Genomic DNA, 19,641 nt, shown 5'->3' on the forward strand with positions numbered 1-19,641 from the left:
CACTGAACAGCCCAGGCACCAGAGCTCACTCGCCACTAAACCATTATTTAACTGGTTTCCACTTGTAAGCAGCGTCCTGTTTTACTCTCACAACGCTTGTTTTGTGGCTGCTCCATTTGCATCTAACCTCCAACACTCAGCCTGACACACAGTGTTTGGTTTCTTTGGAACAAAGTTCGCCCTCACAGACTTTTAAGGGAACTAGACGGGGCATTTATGTCTTTATTCAATTAGTTATTTATTTGTTTTTGTGCAAAAGGAAAACTGATTCCAATGCTTGGAACCTTAACCCTCTGGAGTCTCCAAAAGAGCCAAAGAATGGCTTCTTCATCACATCCAGACGTAAAAACAAAGCAGACCAAAAAAAGACAGCAAAAGATGCAAAATGACTAAAAAAAGACACAAAATGAGAAGACAGAAAAACAAAACAAAAAACCCCACAGAAGACACAAGATGACAAAATAGACACAAAATGACCAAAAAAATACACAAAATAAAACTAAAAAAGACACAACAACAGACACAAAATGACCAAAAAAGACACAAAGAGACATGTATATATATATATATATATATATATATATATATATATATATATATATATATATATATGTAGTCTACGATTCACAGTACTACACTGACTACTGTGTTTTTTCTACAGTAATGTTTTAGCTACTGTAATTTTGTCACAAGGAGCGATTTTTATCGTAAATTATACAGCACTACACTGTAAAAATTAATAATAATAATACAGTAAATAACTGTATATTTCACAGCAATTATTTACAGTATGTACATGAATCATGAATTCATACAATATTTGTAGTGTACAGATGAATTAATTAATTAATCTCCAGTGGTTTACAGAAACACAAACAGAAAGCACAAGACAGAAGAGCTCCTGCTGGTCCCACATATATATTTATTAACAATGATTTACAGTTATTTACAGCAAGTTACTTTACAGATTACACATATGATGAATAAAAAAATGATATGCAGTAAGTTACCCAGTTTGTAAGACTTAAAAAGAAAAAGGAAACCATGTTTTCTGTCACGTCGGCAAAATATAAAATATTGTGTTTATCATCCAAAGCTGATTGATGGGTCAGACGCTGGTCTCAATGTGAGACGGCACCTTACAGGTCAACACACGGGACAGGAGTCTGTGCTGGCGCTGGTACCTGACACACACACACACACACACACACACACACACACACACACACACACACACACACACACACACACACACACACACACACACACACACAACATGAGTGAGCAGCAAATGTTAAAAAAGAATGAAATGTGACATAATGGCGCCATCGTGTGGCTTAAAAGTGTTACTGCAGGGTTGATCTTTCAAACACTTTACAGCAAAATTAGTTTTTCTCAATTGCTAAAACACATTTTTTGAATCCTCCTGTTCTTTTCTCAGAATTCTAAACAGAAAACTCTTTTATCACACTACATTCACAAAACCTCTGATTCTTTTAGCAAAACCATCCCATCGCCTCAAAATAGTTTTACATGTTCTCAAAACCAAACAATGTTGTTGTGGTGTTCAAGGCACATTAAAGTACAGCACAGTAGTGCAAAAGGAACGACTGAGATCTGCAAATAGTGTTTTACTAGATGAAGATAGTTTATGGTTTTGTAAAAAGGATGTTCGATTCGGGGAATGAGTTTAGACAACTGAGCAATTGATTCACACAACAGGAATAATTAGTGTTTTAGCAATTGAGTCTGAATCTGAAAGATAATTCTTATTGATGCCAGTTATAATTTTTAAGGATGCATTTAAGTGCATAAGATTAAATACTGACTTGATAATGACTCTCTGTATCTCTCTGTTCTCCTCCTCTCTGAGTTTCAGCAGAACCTGCTCCAGGATGGGAAGCTCCAAGTTCAGATACTGAGCTACCTGAGAGGAGGAGAGAGGAGGAGGAGAGGAGGAGGAGAGGAGGAGAGGAGGAGAGAGGAGGAGAGAGGAGAGGAGAGGAGAATGTTAAGATTAGCAAACAAGACAACACCATCTGTGCTCTCACACATAATTATAGATACTAAACAAATAATGATAACTATCCTGAGGACCATCTGTATATGCATGATAAAATAATGTAAATATATTCTATTTTATGTAAATCCCTGCTGCCAAAACTTATTCTTAATGTAAGCAAAAACAGAAAATGATTGAATAACTGTCCAGAAAATTTAATACATTCATTGACTCTAATGAACGACTTAACTAAAGACATATATTACATACATTCAAGATTACTACAGGTTATATACAAGCAAATTATTTACTGCATTTTAATGCAATATTTTGTGCTTAATGTTTTTTTGTGATTTTTGTGTGTTTTTATGTTTTTTGTGTTTTTTTATGTGGGTTTTTTTTGCATGTTTTGTGTATTTTTTGTGTGTTTGTGTGTTTTTTTTTTTTAAATCATTTTTTTGTTGTTTTTTGTGCTTTTATGTGTTTTCTTAATGTATGCTTTTTGTAATTTTTTGCGTTTTTTATGGGTTTTTTGTGTGTGGTTTTTGTATCTTTTTGTGTACAAAATGTTGATCCAGTAAGTCAAAATGACAAAATAATAATCAGGTGAAGTTGTGTTGAAAAAAATGATACCAACACCTTTTAAGTCGTTTATACAGGCAGAAAGAAAAATAGCCAAAACCCATCAAAATAGCCCCAAACTCCACAGGGTTAATAAAGTTGGTTAAAGTGAAAAAAAAAAAAATTGTCAGATCATGCTGATGTTGTGCTAAGAAAATTCCAAATACCAAACATGGGTATAGTAAATATTATGTGGTACATCAGACCCAGAGGGTTAATATTTGTCTGGTTCTAGATGTTGATCAACACTCACATCGTTGCTGACTTCCTCTTCGTCCATGTCAATCAAAAAGATCTTCATGATGTCATCAGAGGGTCCCATTAGTATGCGCTCCCATAGAGGCTGGTCTCTGTCACTGAGCTTCCTCTTTTCTGGACACACACACACAGACACACACAGACACACACAGACACACACAGACACACACAGACACACACAGACACACACACACAGTGAACATTCTGCTGTCTTCCATGATCGTAGTATGTAATTGACTGTGTAACAAACCAACCTCCAGTCTGGTGAACACAGTACAGAGCAAACTCCTGGGGATCGTTCTCTATCTGTAGGACGAAAAAGCAAGAAATAATATTATTATTATTATTATCATCATTGTTATTATTATTATTATTATTATTATTAATAATAATAATAATAATAATAATAATAATAATAATAATAATGATAATAATTAATATTCAAACATCTGCCGTAAATCAATTCATCACTAAGAACAAGACCCTGAGATACTTGAACTCCTTCGCTTGAAGCAGTACCTTATTCATAATAAATAATGTTAATAACGTTAATAATAAGGTTTTCTTTGTCTTCACGCTTCAATCAATCATTTATATATATATATATATATATATATATATATATATATATATATATCCCGCTTTTCATACATATAAATGCAACACAAAGTGCTTTACAAAAAATAAGACAGACAATAAAAATGACAAAACCCACCCCTCCCTTGCTCACATACACATCTGTATGTACACATACACAAACATGCACACACACACACACACACACACACACACACACACACACGCACACAAACACACACTCAGACTCACACACAGCACATATTGATTGACAGTGTAGAGACATGGAAAGGCACCGAGGATCCAGATGAGGAAAAAACAACCTGTGGGAGCATAATTGTTTTTCCCCTCCCTAATTTCTTGCTTTTTACATTGTTTTTGCAGTTTTAAATTCCACCAAGTCCCTGGATTTCAATAATGCCTGTGAAATCACTGTAATTTTTCTCTTGAACATTAAAGAATGTGAATATAAGCTCACCTTAAACTTGTTCAGTAGCTGTTCTATGACCTGGTTTGTGGTCATCTTGCTGGAGATACGAACTTTGGTTGGAGTGCCGTAGGATGGAGTGAAGATAGAGGTCTGTAGAAGGCAATGAGAGACGAGACTAGTGAGCTAGAGAGACACATGTGGAGAGAGAGATGAGAGGTGATGTTGAGCAGAAACCTACTTTATAGTTATAGAAGTGTCCGTTGATAGAGAAGCGATGCTGTCTCTCTTTCTCTCTCTGTGCTGCTGTCTTCCCTCTTCCTCTCCTCCTCTTCACCAACGAGGCGTCACTCATACAGCGGAACAGGTTAGACTCCGCCTCCAGCTCGGCGCTCTTCTGCCTCACAGGACGCAGCGTGGTCGACTCGTAAACAGCCCGCCCTTTGGAGGGGAAATCAAATTCAGGTCAACCCTTTATGCCCTCTTTGTCCTTACTACCCTCTGGTGGCCCTCGTGGCCAAAAAAGGCCACACACACTAAAACTGCCATTAAATCACCATACATCAATATTTTTTTCAGATTTTTTTGAAGTTTTCCAGAATTTCTTAAAAAAAAAACACAAAAGATGATTTTTCCCCCCCATATATTAAATAGTAGGGAGCTGGGGTTTTGGTGGTGATTAGAGTATTGGATATATCAAAGATTAGCAACAAAATTGATTTGTTTGCATTAGTATATTTTATGTATTGCCAGAGTAAATGCACCATAAAAGACATGTAAGGGTTAATGACAATGGATTTCAAAAATTTTTACTAAATAGAAAAGTTCCTGCAAAATGTCATGCCTCAAGCTGTAACACAGCCAAAATGATCAACAAATGAAAAAACAAAAAAGAGAAAAAATGTACAAAAATTGATAACAACATTGATTTTATTGTATTATCAATTACCCCACCTTTTACCCTTGGTGCAAAAAAAATGTTCACTTCTTAAAAAGTGCTATAAAAATATTATATATGAATATTTTCTTTTACTTTCAATGCATTAAATATTTTGACCAACTTCAGTCCTGATCATAACTATAAAATTGACATGCATTTCTTTAATACTTTTAACCCTTTAATGCCCTTTTATGAATGCAAACCCACATTTTTAAATGATAAAAACACAAAATATGAAATATTTTCCATATACTAAGTGCAAACTGGATTTGTTTATATCATTATTAAACCATTGGATACATCAATAATTGACAACAACATTGATTTTATTGCATTATCAATTTTTGGGCAGTGTGAGGTTATAAAAAATACCCCATCTTTAAGCCCTTGGTGCAAAAAATGTTCACTTCTTAAAAAGTGCTATAAAAATATTACATATGAATATATTTTTTCACTTTCAATGCATTAAATATTTAGACCATACCCTTTTAGGGATGTAAACCCACATGTTTTAAATGATAAAAACACAAAATATGAAATATTTTCCATATACTAAGTGAAAACTAGATTTTCTTTTATATTATTAGAAGATCAATGGATACATCAATAATTGACAACAACTTTGATTTAAAGATAACATTGTTGAGAATAACATTATGGGATATCGGAGGAAAATGAAACCAACCTGGTAAAGGTTTGGTGATGACCGTGTCTTGTGGTGTTTCATTCATCTCGTCTATCTGGTGAAGGTCAGAATATTCTCCCCATCGGGACATCCCCCTGCACACAAACACAGGTTTAACATACTGTAATCTTGGTAAGGAATATGATTGACATAAAAGGGTGCCACAGACTTACAATTACCCAAAATACATCATAAGGCTTCAAGATGGTATGAGATGTGTTCTTGGACAAATAATAATGGTTGTAGTAATCTCAAGATGATATGGGAGAAAGATCTGTCTTGTACACTGGATGAAAAAACATGGGAGAGGATTCTTTCCAACATTGAAGAATACATAAGAGAAGCCAGAGGCAACTTTTTTCAGTATAAAATAATTCATAGATATTATTTTACCCCATCAAGACTTAACAGAATGGGTTTAATTAATAATGATCTATGTTGGAAGTGTGGGGCAGAAAGTGGCACATTTATCAATGATGCATTATGGGAATGTTCTAAGATCCTCCCCTTGTGGGAAAAAGTTATAGATTATATGAGCAAATCATTAAATTGTGAACTTCCCAGGTCACCAAGACTATGTGGAGACAGAACTATGGTACCCCTGTTGAACAAATACAGTTTTAGAAATTTAAAAACTGGCCTAATAACATGTGCTCTGACTATTCTGAGGTGTTGGAGGGAACCCCGAGCTCCCACACTGAGTATGTGGAAAACATGTTGGGGAGAATAAATCGTGAAAATTGTTACAAACATGGTGCCAGTGTACTTTTTACAGTGGAGTAATGTATTTTAGTTTAAAAAAAATTTAAAAAACTGTTTTGGCTGATATATACATTTACTGTGTTTCATTGTGACTGAATCTGAATTAACCCATTTATTATTTTACTGTCTTTTACTGTCGTGGTTTAACAGTTTTTCACCGTAAAATCTACAGACATTTTTTACAGTGTAGTTATGAGAAACTCTCCCAGAGTGAGTGAACCGACCTCTTGTCTCCGATGGGGCTGACTGGGCTGGTGGGGTCGGCTGGGATCAGAGGAGCGAAGGGGATGATCTGTTTATCGTCCTGTATTTTCAGCCTGATGGGTCTCCGGACTCCCCAGGAGATGTTGAGGAAGCCTTCCACCACCACCTCTCCATCTAAACCCTGGTAGAAACAGACACACACACACCTGCATGGTGTCATTACAATTCAAACACCACTTTATGGCATAAAGAAGCAACAGAATAGCTTATAAATAAATAGTCTATAGGTCATAAGAAGGCTGACTGAGAGGAAATAAAGTTAAACAAAATTGTCAAGCACATTTAAAAACAACCTCAGTTGACCAAAGTGCTGTACAGTCATTAAAATACAATAAAAATCAAACACAAATATAGTTATAAATAAAAACAATGAAAACAATAAAATACCAAAAACAATAAAACAATAAAATAGTAAAAAAAAATAATAAAAAAAATCTAAAAACAGAATTGGAGTTTGAAAAAGAGTAAATAAAACAATAAAAAAAGTTTTAATTTTTTTTTTTTTTAATTGTAACTATAATTAGAACATACCTGAAAGTAACCGAGGTGCAGCTGAGTGTGGTCCTTTAGGAAGCAGTTGTAGGTGTTGAGCAGTGAGAGGAACTCTGCTCTGAAATAAACACAGTAAAATATTCTGTTAGTATCACTAACATCCACTTTACATGTGCATTTCATATTTTATAGTATAAATGATTGTTATATTAATTTTAACATAACTTCTATACATCATTTCGTAGAAGAACAGCAGCACAAAGTGCTTTACCATAAGGGAAAACACATGAAAATAAAAATAAACATAAACATAAACATAAACATTTTAACATGTAAATATCATTGCTGTCAAATATAAATCCTAGCACGCTGTATATACTGTACATTCACCTTAATAATAATAATAATAATAATAATACATTTCATTTATAAGTGCCTTTCTAAACACTCAAGGACACTGTACAATAATTAGAACAAGACAAAACAGGGAATGAAAAACATGACACAAGAAATAAAACAAAACAAAGAAGGTGCGGTGCGGATACAAAAACTAAAACAAAGAAAACAGAAGTGTGATGCAATCATACTGGGTGAGCTAATTGGAACAGATGAGTTTTGAGTCAGTGTTGCAGATGTTTGGACTGAGTTCCAGAGTTCCTCTTGTATATAAAGTAACCCATGACATTCATTTTTTATACAGATTTCATTGTGTTTTCTTCTCATGATACATGTACGTACCAAATTTTGTGTCTCTACGACAAACCTGTTTTAGGCGCTCAATTCTAGGGGGCGCTAGTAGGTCATTTTGCCACGCCCATTTCTGGAACCAATGTAATATGTAAATTTTCAACGGGATTGAATTTTGTCCCAAGTTTGGTGAGTTTTAGAATATGATGAAGCCCTCAAAGACGTGATTCATTTGCCGTCAGTAGACAAACCTAGCCTGGCTAACGCCAGACTATATCACAAATGAGATATAGTCTGGAGACCACCTATTCATTTCTCCGTAGAGGAGGTGTGGTTTACGATCCTCCAGAGCCGTTTATTGGGTGCTACGAATGTCTATCGTAAGCGTCTGTAGGTAGCTCTTAGCCAATCGTATCAGTTATACCAGATGACGTATGTAGAGCAACAGAAATTGATGTTTACATAGCCAGACTAGCCCATCTCTACTTTGAGACTTAAATGCTAAAATCTGCTTCTGCATCTTTTTCTGCAGCATGTTCTGACTCTGGCTGCTCCGTAGTTCTAGGTCTACCGTGTGTGTTGGTGTGTGTGTGTGTGTGTGTGTGTGTGTGTGTGTGTGTGTGTGTGTGTGTGTTGCTTGCAGCTTTGCTTCTCCAGTTCTCGCTTTCTGCAAGATTATTTATTTTTACGCCTTATTCCCCCTCATGTCATTCAGCCACACACATCCACTGATTTTATGGTCAATAGACGAGCTGCTGGGGGTCTCTGGGGGCTCCGCTGTCCCCCGGTAGCGGGGCTAGTTGGTAGATTAGGCTTTTACCAAATCCTGTCGGAACTAAGGCTAAATCATCCTTTTTGGTGGTGAAACAGGAGTGTAAAGTCAAACGTTGTTCTTCTTTTAAAATAAACTTTGGCTCTAAACTCTCTAGAACTTTCTACAGCTAGATCCAAAGAGAGCTTGGCGTCTGCTGCAGCCATGTTGGATCCGTTAGAAAACTACAAGCTTCCATCTGTCCAATTGTATCATCGTCTTGCCGTCCCTCCCCGTTCTGTGATTGGATCCCTAAAACAGGGCTAAGAAACGGCCTTAGATTCCAAACTGTCTGCAGGTTTGAAATGAAATTGAGCGTGCAAGGCAGTATGGGTATACCCAGGCTAGGACAAACCAGTAAACCCAGTAAAATAAATAAAGGAATAGAAGATGAAGGGACCCACCTGGACAGTGTCCTCCCGTCCCCCGCCCGGATCACTGGCAGAAGAACCGCTTCACTCATCTCTGGTTACTGCAGAGAGAAACACCAATGATTCACAGCTTCAGCTTGTGCAGACATGAGTAAACCTGGCGCTGAAAGCTGGAGACAAACACTGGAGACTTGTTGAATGTTGCCTGAATAAAAACACCTGAGCAACATTATGTCGACACGGAGCGAGGGATTGCACAGAAAACAAGAACAGCACTGCACTAATACCACCAGCACAGTGTCCCTCCTTCTAAAAGTCAACAATATAATGATCTTACCTTGTGTAACATGACAAATCACAGCTCTCGTCTAGATTTCTTTGTCCCTGTCTTTCTTCTCTCTCTGCTTTAAATATCTCTTTCCTCTCTGTCTCTGAAGTTGTTGTGTTATATTTATCCCTCTCTCTCTCTTTCTCTCTCTCTCTTTCTAGCCGTGCCTTGACTCTTTCACTTTCTTTTTTTTTCTTGTGCTGTCTCCAAGAGATTTAATAACAGTACTCCACCCAGTAACCAGTGATGACAGTGTAGAGCCAACCATTTGTTTAGTCTTTGGTCAGAGTCGCTGCAGCCTGAGAGAGCACAGATTGTTGCAGTATCCACGTGGCTGCTCCCTCTCTCTCTCTTTCTTTCTTTTAAATCTCCTCTCTTTTGCTCTTTCTTCTGTTCTTCTTAATATCTGTGGGTGGCAGGAGTGTGAAAGCAGCCGTCTGTCCTGTTTGTCCCTTTCTGCCACTCTTTCTGTCTCTTTCTGTTTCTGTCTCAGCCTGTTTGCTGCTCATAAATATCTCAGGTATTCAGCAGTTGTCATCCAGCTCTCCCCCTGACTGACAGTTTACTCTAGTGAAGAGGGGACGGACCAGTTTACACCAGCAACAACATCATTTAAAGGTGCAGGACGCAACAACTTCCTTCACAGAATGTAAGGAAATCCCATGTGATCAGTCTAATACCAATATGGATGTACTGATCTTTTCAAAAAGACATCAGATGATTATTTCCTTGATAAATAATCAGCAGAACTAGTGAAAAAGTGAGTTTGGTGTCTTTAAATGTCTTGTTTTGTCAGTCTAAAACCCAAACATATTCAGTTTTATATCATATAAAAAGGAAATTCTCCATATTTGAGAGGCTGAAAACACAATTTTATGTAATTTATGCACTAAAAATGACTTTATAATATAATAATAATAATAATAATAATAATTATAGTAATAATATAATAATTATAATACTACTTATTTATAAAAATGTGTTTCTTAGCTGTATTTCATTGGCATATTTATTTAATTCAGTGTGTAATAATTTCAATATTTTTGATGGGTTCGAAATATGGAATGCTATTTATGTCATATTCAATGACGTAAATAGTTACATAAATAAAAAAATATTGGTATGAAATAAAGTACAGAGGCATTAAATATCTAGATATATGTGAAAATAAATATATAAAAAAATGTGTAAATAAAATAAAATACTATATATTAGTTTAAATTAGTATATATTAAAATAAATGTATAATAATAATAATAATAATAATAATAGTAATAATAATTTATTCCAGGGGGATTTTGTTTAATAATTATAATACTACTTATGTATTTATTTATTTATTTTTATTTATTATGTGTTTCTTAGCTGTATTTCATAGGCATATTTATTTCAATTCAGTGTGTAATAATTTCAATATTTTTGATGGATTAGAAAAAGGGCATTCTATTTAAGTCAATAAAATAAAGTAATAAAAGTAATAAATAAATAAAAATAATATAACACTAGTATAAATGAGTAATTATCCTAATACATTTAAAAAATATATTATTCCAGGGGGTTTCATTTAATAATTATAATACTACTTATTTATTTATAAAAATGTGTTTCTTAGCTGAATTTCATAGGCATATTTATTTATTTCATAGATATTTATTTATTTATTTGTTTAATACTGACTTCAAATGGCATTCCATAGAGAAAAACGTTGTTTTTCTGGATCTCAGCAGGGTTTATGAGCACCTGGTCAGGTGCAGGACTTTAGACCACAGCACTCAGTTACCACATCTGGCTTTAAAGCTGCTGACTTGCTCATTTATAAATCTGTGTTGTACACAGAGACACCCAGCTGTTCATGTTTGTGTCTTCATGTGGCATCGCTGCAGACGAGCAGATGTACCCACATAACATAAAAAAAGTTAAATAAAAGTCATAAAACACAGGATGAGAAGCAGTAGAAATGATTATTGTGCTGCTTTTGGAACACAAAGTTCTCTTTCATCACTAACTTGAAATGATGAGAACACTTCACTGTGTCTTTCAAGCCTCAACATGCAGGTTTTGAGGTTCCCCTGGAGCAAACACAGCTAAACTCTGTGTGTGTCTGTCTGCATGTATGTGCATGTGTGTTCACTTTGTGAATCACATGCAAGTCAAAAGTTGAAGCAAAGAAAAGGAGAACTACTGATAAGTGGTCAACTCTGCAAACTCAGTAATCTGTCAGAGTTCATAAATCCAACTCAGGCTCTACTGTTTCTAGCAGCAGCAGCTATTTTAACCTCAGGTTTAACCTCAAAGGAAGGAAGGTTCCTGCTCTGAGCCTGGAAGCCAAAGAATCTCACATAACAAGATTATCATGGATTTCAAAACAGTTTAACAGAAATAGGTCATTACTGCAATACACAACACCTTGTTAAGCACTTTTACAACCTAGTATCATGGCTACTTCCTCCTAGTCAGACACACTTCACTTCTAGTGAGGTATATAATCAAACACTGCAAAAAAAAAAAAAAAAGGTGTCTAAAAACCAGATTAAAACAGTAAATCTGAGGGGAATTATCTTGCTGCATGGACAGATAATTTCACTTGACAAGATTTCTTAAATTAAGATTATTAAATCTAGAAATAAGCATGTTGTACGCTTAAAATAAGAAATTAACTCTTAAAACAAGATAAATTAAAGTGATGAACTGGCCCGAGCAAATTATTTGTTTCTTACCGAGATTTTTAAAAAAACTTTGTGTCTTTTTTAGGTGGGTTTTTTTTTTGTTGTCTTTTTTGGTGATTTTACATCTTTTGTGTCTCTTTTTTTTGTGTTTTTTTGTCTTTTTTGGTTATTTTGTGTCTTTTGTTTCTTTTTTGGTCATTTCATGTCTTTTTGTGTCTTTTTTGGTGTTTTTGTGTCTTTTTTTGGTCTTTTTTGTGTCTGTTTTGTTCTTTTTGGTCCTTTTTTGGTCCTTTTTTGTGTCTTTTTGTGTCTTTTTTTGGTCATTTTGTGTCTTTTTACATCTTCTTTTGATCAAAATGACCGAAAAAGACAAAAAAATGTACAAAAGAGAAAAAATTAAAGCTGCAAGCAGCGATGAACTGGCCCGAGCAGAGTGACCTGACAATTATTTGTTTGTTACCAAGATAAGAAAAAACTTTAGATTTAGAAATGTTATATAATGTATCTTGTTTTAAGAGTTAATTTCTTAGTTTAAGTGTTCAACATGCTTATTTCTAGATTTAACAATCTTAATTCAAGAAATCTTGTCAAATGAAATTATCTGTCCATGCAGCAAGATCATTTCCCTCAGATTTAGTGTTTTTATCTTTTTTTTAGACACACCTTTTTTTTGCAGTGCAGGAGTCTAAAGTTTTCTTGCAACAAAGTTTACCTTTTTGCATGAAATAAAAGAGTCTTCACCACCTATGGGCTCAAATGTCGGTCGCAACAGGGTGCAGTGTATGTACACAGTAACATACAAGCTGCTTTATTGTAATATTGTAAACCAGAATAAATGTAGCCAACGGGAAAAAAGCCAAGACACACCAAACACTCCTAGTTTCTCCCTCATATGCCACTCCCCCTACTCCACTCCTTTTCCTTTTGTCCTGTATTATAATGTGACACCTGCTCTTTGTCACACACAGGCACAGATTTGACCTAAAAATGATGTCATGTTTGTACCGTACCTACTGTTAAAACCCTGTCCCACTGGGATCTGTTTTCATTACTGACAAGGCACATATTTTACACTTATTTTTGAATATATCTTCTATATCTTTTAAAAAATGAAAGTACAGCAGACCAATAAACCAATAAACCTAGTTATAATACTTTACACTGCAAAAAATGTGTGTCTATAAACAAGATAAAAACACTAAATCTGAGGGAAATGATCTTGCTGCATTGACAGATTTTTCATTTGACAAGATTTATTGAATTAAGACTGTTAAATCTAGAAATAAGCATGTTGAACACTTAAAAATAAGAAATTAACTCTTAAAACAAGATTAATTATCTAACACTTTTAAATAAAGTTTGTTTTATCTTAAGAACCAAATCATTTGCAGTGTATGAAAAGCATGACAAGTTATTAATGCGAATTGAAACGTACACATAAACAGCTGAACTTCCAAACCATATGAATTTTGAATTGGCAACAAGCACTAAACTGTCATACTTACAGTATATACGAGACCATAAGAACATTCAGGTATATTACAAAATGAAACATAGAATAAAGAGGATAAAACAACATTCATGCCTACCTGGACAGTCCTTTAATCCCCAGACAAATAAAGCTGCTTCACTCCATGTTTGAGGTCTTGGAATTTGCGTGTGAATATGCATGTGTGTGTGTGTGTGTGTGTGTGTGTGTGTGTGTTCACAGGTCCAGAGTACAGTGCATGTGGTTGGAGGTGAGGCTGTGCAGCAAACTGCAGCAGCTGGTTAATCATTGCAGGACACGTTGAGACAGCGTTGAGGAGGAGGGGCTGACTGACACTGGATATGACTCGCCTGATTTGTGTGTGTGTGTGTGTTTGTGTTCTTGTACTCCCTACATAGTGAGGACCGGAACACGTTTTTAACCAACAGAGTGAGGACATTTTTGCAAAGTGAGGACATTTCGGCCGGTCCTCACTTCTTTAAAGGCTTTTTTAAGATTTCAGACTTTGTTTTAAGGGTTAAAGGTATGAATAATAATAATAATAATAATTAATAATGATAATAATAATGATAATGATAATTAACTGAAACTGTATTGTGTGGTTATAAAACTAACTAAAATTATAGTGAAAATGTCCTTCGTTTTCATCTTTGTCAACTTTTTTCATCCATAATGAAGATGGATAAGGCAAAGGAAATAAAGGCAAAATATACAGTGACCTCTTTTAATCTCCCATCCAACAAATACCCCATTACAAAAAACTACAACTAATAAAAACTAAACTAAAACTAACACTAAAACTAATAAAAACTAAACTAAAACTAAAGCATTTCAAAAAAATAAACACTAAACTATAACTAGCAAACTTACAAATTAAAACTAACTGAATTTGAAAACAAAAATTCACAACGAAATTAAAAATCCAAAACTATTATAACCTTGCAAGGGAATTCACTGTTCCAATGAGGGTCCTCACAAAGATAGAAGTACAAGAATGTGTGTGTGTGTGTGTGTGTGTGTGTGTGTGTGTGTGTGTGTGTGTGTGTGTGTGCCTAGACAGAGAGAGAAATATCGCTGCCCAGTGAATCAACAGTTTTCTGTGCCAACTTTCAAGGTTTGTCATCATCAAAACCTATGAATCAGAATGAGTATCAGCAGCATTATTGGCCAAGTATTTGTACAAATACAAGGATCTCACTTTGGTGTTTAGTTGCTCTCACACAAAAAGATTTACAGTAAAGACAGAAGAAGACATGCAGTTATAAACAAGACAATGAAGCTAAACAAACTAACTGTCATGTACATACCGGTAGGTGATAAAAAAGTCTGCTGTATATATAAATCAATCTGTAAAAGCAAGAAGTGTGTGTGTGTGTGTGTGTGTGTGTGTGTGTAGTTCATATCTCTCTGACCGCTTACTCATGGCACGAAGGTGTGCATCATTGATTTTGAAGATTTTTGGAGTCATTTTTCAAAATATCATTATTTACGTAGGACGTGTTGCAGCATTGCACTGTTTCCGATCGGACGCCTTTTAGGGGAGCTCCGCCCCCTTTTAGTGGAGCTCCGCCCCATTGTGTGATAGGCCTACACCTGGTCAGTAACACAATTCACTCTGGATTTACACCCTGACTCATCTCATCTGTAAGTCTATCTAGCCTACCTATCTTTAGGAGTTTTAAAGTGGCTACAAGGTTCCATTTTCTAATAATATTCAAATAGTTTCCAGCAAATATCAATGTTCAATTTTTTTGTGCTACACGTAAACTTATTTCCTCCTATATCTGTGTCTTTATATACAGTACAGGGCAAAAGTTTGGACACACACCATCTCATTCAATGCGTTTTTCTTTATTTTCATGACTATTTACATTGTAGATTCTCACTGAAGGCATCAAAACTATGAATGAACACATATGGAATTATGTACTTAACAAAAAAGGTGTGAAATAACTGAAAACATGTCTTGTATTTTAGATTCCTCAAAGTAACCACCCTTTGCTTACTAGAATATAAGACATGTTTTCAGTTATTTCACACTTTTTTGTTAAGTACATAATTCCACATGTGTTCATTAATAGTTTTGATGAATCACAATGTCAATAGTCATGAAAATAAAGGAAAAACATTGAATGAGAAGGTGTGTCCAAACTTTTGGCCTGTACTGTACGTCTAGCCATGTTGAATGATAAAGTTTCAAATAAAGCTTATAATCTTAAAATAACAATTTCTGTCTCTCTTTATATCTCAATGTACATCCATGTATTACTCAATATACACTTTATATATTAACACTACGCATTAAGAGTATTACACCTCATTGTACATCACACTTTCACACACAACTCCCACAATACTTTACATACATACTTTCTACGGGCACTATACTAGTATATATAAAAAGCAACAATGAGCAACAACATACTTTACAATGTCTAGTTTATTGTGTTCAGTAGATTGGAAACAAATAAAATACAAGGAATAGATATTGAATGTTGAAAGTACAATATTATTTTATAAACATAAAATACAGTGTATAAATAACAATTATAACAATAGACTTCATTTCTATAACACTTTGAAATTGCTTTCCATCATTGTTTGCCTTCTATTTTATATTTTGTCTTGTAAAGCATGTTAAAGAGTTATACAACACTAAGGAAAAAGCTGCCACATTTGAGCCAGAGTAAGTAAAAAAGAACAATACGAATTAATTAAAATAGTCCATAAAATGAAAATTAAGGGAGTGCCTTTGTATATAAAAAACTTACTAAACAGAACATTCAGGCCTTAAACCCTGTGAAAACACACTCATAAAATTATTTTTTAAAGTGGAATTTATAAGAGGATCAGGAGTTTTCCAGTCTGATCTCCTCAGAGGTTGTTCCAGAGAAAGGACCCAGTCACCCTTTGACCTCCGCCTGGATTGTTAAAAAGCTGGCTTGCATAAGGTGATGTATACTTTACTTTACTGTTGTGATTATAATTAAGAAGCAGTTAATTTCTGTGCCAGCAGGGGGAGCTACAGCATCAGTTCACACACTGTCCAGACTGCTCAGTCAGAAGAAACTGTTATATTTTTTTCTCCTTTTTTATTTGTGCAAAAACATACATAATAGTGACATCACAGCTACAGGAACAATGATAGAAACGAGGAGAAAAAAATCCCAAGGATACACAAAGATACAAGGTGATGTGCAGAATGTGAAACAAACTTTAAAAAAAAAAAAAAAAACTAACAAAAGGATTAAATAAATCATAATAATTCTAGTAATAACATCTTGAAGTTACTGTGACTTAAATCAGAGTAATTACCCAGTATTTAAAGGGAAATCTGTTAAATGTAGTGTGTGTGTGTGTGTGTGTAAGGGGGAAAAAAATCAATGTATGAATGATTAAATAAATAAATAAATAAATAAATAAGTTAATAAATATAATAATAACAATGAAAATAATAATAATAATAATAATAATAATAAAAACCTACTTTTATCGATTGGCTTTCTCTTAATTTCCTTTTATTATCGCTGTATGATTACCTTGTTTGCAAATGGTGATTTTAAATTAAAAATGTTTTAAGTCCAATGTCATTTTTGACATTTGTGGTTTTATTTTGTTTTTGTCAGTTAATTGTATTTGATATATTTTATCATTTTTGAAAGGTGCTGTATTAATAAAGTTATTATTATTATTATTATAATTATAATGAGTAGGTGGATGTAATAAGGAAGGAATTAAAATAAAAATAAAACATATCTAGTTCAGCTTCAGCTTTTGTAGTATGGAGAGTCCTGGCAGGTCTGGTATTGTTTATTTAATTGTTGTTTATTTGGATACATTTGAGTTAGCACCAGTGGTGTGTTGCCTTTATCAGAAAACAAAATCTTACTCTCTGCATCACAGCACCACCTAGTGGTGAGCAGCGTCATCAGCTGCACTGCAGCTGGTCTGCTTTATGTAAAGCACATTTGTGTGTTTCAAATCATGAACATGGAGAGGCAGGGAGATAAGGGCATAAAAATTCTTCTTTTTTCTTTCAAAAACCTTACAGCAGAAGAATTGTGAGGCTAAAATGCACCTACTGAATGAGGTTTAATTTGAAAGGTAACGTCTACACTGCAAAAAAGGTGTGTCTAAAAACAAGATAAAAACACTAAATCTGAGGGAAATGATCTTGCTGCATGGACAGATAACTTGACAAAGATTTATCACATTAATTAATTATTATTATTATTATTATTAATTAAATTAAGATGATTAAATCTAGAAATAAGCATGTTGAACGCTTAAAATAAGAAATTAACTCTTAAAACAAGATAAATTAAAGCTGCAAGCAGCGATCAACTGGCCCGAGCAGAGTGACCTGATGATTATTTGTTTCTTACCAAGATAAAAAAAACCTTTAGATTTAGAAGTGTTAGATAATTTATCCTGTTTTAAGAGTTAATTTCTTATTTTAAGCGTTCAACATGCTTATTTCTAGATTTAACTATCTTAATTTAAGAAATCTTGTCAAGGTAAATTATCTGTCCATGCAGAAAGATCATTTCCCTCAGATTTACTGTTTTTATCTTGTTTTTAGACACACATTTTTGCAGTGTAATAAGTTCTGCCTGCTTGATTAGCATGTGGCTAAAACACAACCTTAACTATGTCAGTTCAAACGTAGCTCCAAAAAGGATTTTTGGTCCTCTTCTAAATTATCGGGCAGCTGGCTTTGTAGACAACATAACAGCATTACATTATTTATGGTGACCTCATCATCACAAGAGATAGAACTGTCCATAAAATCAGAAAATGAAGCCTCAGACTGAAACACCAAACTACAGCCACAATTGCAACGCTTTAAGCTTTCAAGTCAATTCAAACTTAATTAAAAGAATAAAAGAAAAAAAGGTCTAGATTAGAGTTTTTCCTAACAACAATGTGTAGGCTGAATGTGCCTGCTGAGGGAGTACAATGGTTGACTCCATCCAAAGCAGATGGATAAGGAGTAAATGAACTGAAATGCCATTCCTTTCCCAAAATAAAACAGGACATACAGGCTGGCAGGCAACAGGTGGACACAAAGGCTGCCTCCTGGACTCTGTGTGCGCGTGTGTGTGTGTGTCATCATATAACAGTAAATGCATGTTAAGTGGTGAGTCAGAATATGCTTGTGTGTATATTTGTTGGTAAAATGTGAGGTTTTATAGTCTGTGCTACGTTCTTAATGTGTGTTGTTAATGTTAACTGCACATAAGACTGTAGTAGTTTTCAAAGAACATAAGATAAGATAAGATAAGACATGACTTTATTTATTTTTTCTATTATCAGTTTATTACTTTCTAATAACTATGACATTTTAGGTGGAGGCTTTAAATAAACTCATCTGGGTTTTCTGCCTCTCCCTGTCTTTTACACTATGTTATCTTTGTCATTTTATGTAATTCTAACTGTGCAAATAAAAATAAACCTAAACCAGCAGTGGGGAAATTTAGTTGTAACAGCAGCTCAAGATAAAGACACATAGATATAGAAGACAGAATAAGAATATAAAAAATAAGACATATACATACATTATATACACATTATAAAGATACGTTTCCGCTATTTGACATTTATTATTAATATATATTTTTTGTTTGTTTTCCTGAGAGTACTTTGCATTTTACAGATATCGCTGGATACAGCTGGAGGCAAAACAAAGGAAAAACTGAAGCCAAATACAAATCACCGCAGTGTAGTAGGCTATGTAACCTCATCATCATGTATTATAATGGCTTTAATGTCTTGCTATTTCCCCATAGTTAACTTAAATCATGTCAGATCGACTATCCTTTAAGTGAGAGTGTGTCATTGGTCAATATAGTCCCCTCGGTTAACTTTTTCAAGTAACACTTGTGGTCCTCGAGAGCTAATAACTGCACATAATTAGAGAAACTTGTTTTTTTGTCATTCATTGTTAAAAAACAAACCAACAAAATTTCTATGAAAGCATTGGTTAATATGTCCAGGGACTTACCGCCACCCACGAGGAAACATCATATGTTTGTTACCAGAAAAGGGGTCTATAAAGAGTGAGAAAGTCCGCAAAGGGTGAAGGTCTCAGTGGATTGATGGGTCAAAATCATGTCAGATCGACTATCCTTTAAGTGAGAGTGTGTCATTGGTCAATATAGTCCCCTCGGTTAACTTTTTCAAGTAACACTTGTGGTCCTCGACAGCTAATAACTGCACATAATTAGAGAAACTTGTTTTTTCTTCCAGAAAATGGGGCTAT

General features: G+C 34.4%; 1 protein-coding gene across 1 annotated transcript; it reads right to left on the reverse strand.

Moving 5' to 3' along the window:
• Positions 1-898: 898 nt before the first annotated feature.
• Positions 899-13,589, reverse strand: rassf6 (Ras association domain family member 6). The gene is made up of 11 exons (XM_059357620.1): positions 13,480-13,589; positions 8,930-8,997; positions 7,067-7,145; positions 6,496-6,656; positions 5,510-5,604; positions 4,126-4,325; positions 3,936-4,037; positions 3,136-3,187; positions 2,877-2,995; positions 1,830-1,927; positions 899-1,184 (listed from the first exon to the last, which is right to left on the reverse strand). Exons 2-11 carry the CDS (start codon positions 8,986-8,988, stop codon positions 1,109-1,111), a joined length of 1,041 nt encoding a protein of 346 aa, XP_059213603.1. The 5' UTR covers positions 8,989-8,997; positions 13,480-13,589; the 3' UTR covers positions 899-1,108.
• Positions 13,590-19,641: the final 6,052 nt, after the last annotated feature.

This window comes from Centropristis striata, chromosome 19, assembly GCF_030273125.1.
Source record: "Centropristis striata isolate RG_2023a ecotype Rhode Island chromosome 19, C.striata_1.0, whole genome shotgun sequence".
NCBI classification, from domain to species: Eukaryota; Metazoa; Chordata; class Actinopteri; order Perciformes; family Serranidae; genus Centropristis; species Centropristis striata.

Excerpts from the sequence above, each read along its gene's own strand:
- rassf6 (XM_059357620.1), bottom strand. The coding sequence starts at position 8,988 with ATGAGTGAAGCGGTTCTTCTGCCAGTGATCCGGGCGGGGGACGGGAGG. Across the intron at positions 4,038-4,125 it reads GACACTTCTATAACTATAAA|ACCTCTATCTTCACTCCATC; the intron begins GTAGGTTTCTGC and ends TGCCTTCTACAG. Across the intron at positions 1,185-1,829 it reads ATACAGAGAGTCATTATCAA|GTACCAGCGCCAGCACAGAC; the intron begins GTCAGTATTTAA and ends TGTGTGTGTCAG.